General features: G+C 36.7%; 2 protein-coding genes across 2 annotated transcripts in view; both read left to right on the forward strand.

Moving 5' to 3' along the window:
- Window positions 1–5,000, forward strand: part of LOC111346037 (52 kDa repressor of the inhibitor of the protein kinase-like) — an 11,119-nt gene that overhangs the window by 3,148 nt on the left and 2,971 nt on the right. The gene's annotated exons all lie outside the window — the stretch shown is intronic.
- LOC148734284 (uncharacterized) overlaps window positions 1,968–5,000 on the forward strand; it is a gene marked incomplete at its 5' end in the record, with an annotated part of 3,727 nt that continues 694 nt past the window's right edge. The window contains 5 exons of the mRNA XM_088755368.1: window positions 1,968–2,231; window positions 2,708–2,778; window positions 3,288–3,404; window positions 4,083–4,182; window positions 4,715–5,000. The exon at window positions 4,715–5,000 is cut by the window's right edge and continues 694 nt beyond it. Coding sequence (XP_088611494.1) covers window positions 1,968–2,231; window positions 2,708–2,778; window positions 3,288–3,404; window positions 4,083–4,182; window positions 4,715–5,000 — 838 coding nt within the window. The remainder of the gene's footprint in view (window positions 2,232–2,707; window positions 2,779–3,287; window positions 3,405–4,082; window positions 4,183–4,714) is intronic.

The following is a 5,000-nucleotide window of genomic DNA, read 5'->3' on the forward strand; positions in this document are numbered from 1 at the left end:
AAGAAATAAAAACCCTTATTTAGTGGCCACTTGCCAGTTCCCTGAGGGTGGCCCATTTACTGGGTTCAACTGTATTCAGAATAAAATTTAATGTAAATGAAACTGGAATTAAATGTGATTGATCTATTTACCTTTGCTAGAAATCCGAGGGAAATAATAATTCAGGCCACAGGCCTGCCAATCATCCACTTAGAAGCTGATTACATGAGTCAGGCTGGCCTGCCCACATAATGCCATCCTAGCAAAGAGTGAACTCGGCTCATGTAATCCACCCTTACTAAAACAACTAATCGGACAAACAAAAGTGGCAGGCCTCTGCCTACCACAGACATAACATTTTATTTTCATAAACACTGCGAACATATATTGCACAAAACTAACAAATTATTTTGACTTCGGCCGAACAAATTGTCTACAATATAAATAATGTGTTCTATAGCTCATGCCTCCAAAAATCAAGTCACAATAAATCCTAAGAAACTGTCATTTACAATTAAACTGAATAAATAGCTTTATTAATCAAAAGCATTGGTATGCAATTAAAGAATGGGTAAAAGAAAGACTTCTGTCACTTGAAAGCACTGATTTACAAGATGTGCCACTTTTTCACCTGCCAACTTACAAAATGCCATCGAGAAAGCTTTCTACACCCATGTTACTGTCACAATAAATGGGAATTTCAGAGAAATAATTCAAACAATAAAAATGAATACATAATAGTTTGTGTTTCCAGCACTCTATAAAGGCAACAAAAAATAACTGTCTGCATCAAGCATTACTATAATGAGGTTAGCACTTTTGGTTATTCTCTGTAGTTGGTCTTTTTCTTTCTTTTTTTTTTTTTTTGTATATGTATTGTGAAATTTTTATTTTCATGGATCAGTGTAAATTTTGTTTCATATATACAAACAATGTTATTTGTGGAAATCTCCCTATGAAGCTGACAGACAGTATTGATTTTACAGAAATACATATTAATCTGTTGACTTCGTCCAAAGCTTTAATTCATACAGGGTGACAATTTTACATACACATTGGCAGTACAACAAAAGCACTGACTGACAAGATGTGCCATCTCATCATCTGCCAACCTATGATGTGCCATCGAGAAAGCTTTCAGTGCCCTTGTGGGAAAAAGTCTTGGCAGGAAAAGAGCAGATTCCTCACTCCCTGAAAAAAAAAATACAGAACCTAAGAAACAGTGAACAGCTTCAAATATTTAAGCTAATAGCGCTATCTACTGCGAGGATCGTGCATCATACGTATCTAATACCGCAGTTCAAAATATATAAACTTCATATATTTCATTGTATCTGATTTATCACTTTCACGGGTTTATTACGAATCGACTTAACGGCCTGCTCCCAGTTGGCTTGTTAGCTCAATTGGTAGAGCGCTGCACTAGTATCGCAGAGGTCAGTGGTTCGAGTCCCGTACAGGCCTCATTTTTTCAGGTGTGATTTTCGCTATTGCTTAAATTAGCGTTATCTACTGCGAGGATCGTGCATCATACGTAAATTTCCTTTGTTACAAGATATCCTTGACCTACACACGGCTACATTTTCAGATATATTTTTAACTAACCCTTTTGAAACTTTAGTATCGGTATGAAGCTGTTTACTTGAACAAGTAAAGTTCGAACGTGTAGTTCGTGTTTTCCCGCCTTTCTGTTTCCTTGCTTCCAATTACACTCGAGTCTTCATTTGTACTGGCCAGCGTTAGCTAGGCACAGTACGATAAACATCACAACGAGGCAATATGTCAACAGGAGGTCGTTGTTTGGTTTTAGAAATATTAATTCGCGCGCTTTTTTGAACCTCAATATTCCGTTTGACTACTTTGTTAACAAAGCATCACAAAGCATCCGAGAGAAGCACTTGTAGTGTGGTTATTTTACCGTTAATTCGTAGTTAAAGCAAGTAAGAAAACAATATGGCGGAAAGACGATTGCACGATCAAAACCATGATGTGGTTCCAGCGGCGAAAAAAGGAATAAAGTGTCCGACGATTGCATTGTGCTGCTGGAGGAGTTGATCCGGAGCAATCACGCTCTGGCGAGCGAAAATGTAAAACTTCGGCAGCAGCAAGAGCGCAGCAACAAAGAAAACTCTGAAGCGCTTCAGCGGATCGAGGGCCGTCTTCAAACTGTTGATAATAATGCAGCCAACGTCCGTCGGCGCCAAAACAGAAGACAAAGGCGAACGACAGTAGTAGTTCCACCGGCTTGTCGAGTGAGTAAAAAAACATAACTGATAAGCATGAATAATGTGATATGTGTTCATAATTTGCTTGAATCAGTTCTGTTTCGTGGAAGATTATCTTTTATGTTGAGTACATGTTTGGCGCGCGAATTATATGCATAATTAACTTAATTATTTCGGCGGTAATCATTTGACATGATTAGATGTGGTTACAATTACTTGATAATCCTTTACCATAAACAGGTCTACCAGAAAAGTTTTTTTCCTCCCTTTTGTTTCAACGAGAATTATCTAGTATGAAAATTCATTTAATCATTTTTTCTCTTGGACCCTTTTGACCTTGCCTGTTTTATTCACATAGATGGGTAAGGTTAATTTTTAATTGTGCTTGTGTCGATTGCTCTACATCATCTAGCCTTCAAACAACCAGGGTTTTTAAAAAGCGTGAAAGTAGAAATAGGACAAACGTGACAAACCGATTGTTGAATTTTTTTTCATTCTTTTAGAGAACTGTGAGGAGAATGTACAAACTCCTTTTGAAAAAAGATGACTTTAGTGGTTTCTATCTTGACGAAGAGTGAGTAATATGTTTTTAGATTCAGAGATATTTTGCTTTATCTTGATTGAGCGAGGAAATCCGAGTCTAAGCTGCTGCTTGAAATATTGAGATGTTATGTGAACACCTTATGGTGGTTACAGTCGAACCTCGATTATCCGGACTTTTCGATTATCCGGACTTTTTCTCTGGTCCCGTTTTTTTCATGATTATTAATGAGCTTTGATCTTCCAAACTTTATGAGGTAAAAAAATTCAGAGATTATGTCTAAATTCAGGAAAAGTGCGTTTAAAACATTGCCTCCTCCGCTTTCAAAAGATCGAGCACTCGGAGAGTCATCGAAGCAGATTTTTATCTTCATTTCTTTTGTTTACATTATTGTCTCATTAATATTCATATTTTCGATTATCCTGACTGATTACCTAAGTCCCAACAGGTCCGGATAATTGAGGTTTGACTGTACTTTTGTCTTAGTGTTAATGTTGTTACTACAGAATACCAGGCTTAATTGTATTAGTTGTTTGTCTTAGAATAAATTCTGACAGCAACAAGATCCTTTTTGAGCGGACAATAGAGCAGGCAATACATCAACAAGGAGGACTTGAAAAGTGTCCTTGGACAAAAGAAGTCATAGAAGGTAGCTACCAATAATCATAGCACATGCATTTCACTTTTACTGGGGTGTCATTACATTTTGTGGGTGAGCATAAGGATTTTGCACTCAAGCATATTGATGCATATCTCCTTTATAACAACTTGAGTTTTATTGAAGGCGTTGGCTTGAAAACATCCTGGCAAAATTGTGCTCAAAGTTGGTCAATTTGTCTATTGCCCAGCCCTTAATGATACCCCTGCTTTTAGTCTCTACCATCAATTCGTGTCTTTTACCACTTTCTCCTCAACATAAATGTCATCATAAAACTAGCATTCAGTAACACAGTTAGATACCCTGAAACCTCTAATGAGCACCTTCATTACATGGTCAAATTTAGGACAAGGGGGGGGGGGGGGTGCATTTTATAGTTTTTCCTAACTTACATATTAACTTTCCCAAATGTTACAGAAATTTAAATATGTTGCAAACTGAAATTTTCGGGTTTATTTCTTGTCTCTAGATCTGAAACACTTCAGTGTAGATCCTCAAAAAAGCATACTTTACACCTTAGCAATGAATCACTAAGGACATACTAACTTGGCAGATATTCTAAGGTGGCCTGCCATAAATTATTATAAATTTGAACATTGTCATTAATTTATGTGGGAATCTTTTTACAATCAGCTTCTCATGGCATTTTCATAATCATTTCTTTAAACAGCTGCTTTACAAATATATTTCAAATATGTGTGAAAACACAGAAACTGAAGAGTGGTAACCACTATGAGGCTCATAAACAAAAAACCTGGAAGAGTGGTCGCCAAAGAGAGGTATTTATTGGCTAGGATACTATTTTGAACATTTTACTTTTTATATACCCTGCTGTTCACAAATGATGGGGTCCGACAGATGTTCAATGTTACCAGACTGAGTACACCCTCAAGTACACTCGATCAGTGGGAGGGAAGCTATTTCCCATTGAATGTCTTTATTTTGGCACTTCAAAATTGGATGGCTTTGAATATAGACACATCTAAGGGACTATATGTTCTTATTAGAGAAATTGTTAAATAAGTGAGGTATTCTGGTCTGTATCTAGAGCCTCCCAAGAAAATCTTTGTAAAATAAATTTGAAAAATATTAAAATGTGATGTGAAATAAATGATAGTTTGTATGCACCATTTGATGGGAAAAAAAAAGGACAAAGAGACCCTATATTATAACATGCTTAAGAATTCCATTCTTACATTGGGTACACACATATATATATATCAAGAGAAATTAGTGATTTGGATCATATTTTTCATTTGAAGTCCTATAACACCCTTCTCATGCCTGTTTAATTTTTTTTATTTTTTTTAGAAGTTAATGAGACAAACTACAGCCCTGGAGCTGGTCAACTGGGCCAACCAGCATGAAAAGGGGAGAGCAGCAGAGGTTCTTGTCATGGAGGCAATGAGCAGTGAGGAAAGCTGCTACAAGGATGACGATGGAAATACCTCAAAAGTAACAAAATACTCTGTGCATCACCTTCAGTGGGAAAGTAGGAGAATGAAAAAAATTGAAAAGAAACTTGACAAGGCTTATAAGAAAAAGCTCACTTCAAGAGCTAAAGAGAGAATCCGTCCAGGGTTTATGGGCAACCTTT

The sequence above is a fragment of the Stylophora pistillata genome, chromosome 3, assembly GCF_964205215.1.
Source record: "Stylophora pistillata chromosome 3, jaStyPist1.2, whole genome shotgun sequence".
NCBI classification, from domain to species: domain Eukaryota; kingdom Metazoa; phylum Cnidaria; class Anthozoa; order Scleractinia; family Pocilloporidae; genus Stylophora; species Stylophora pistillata.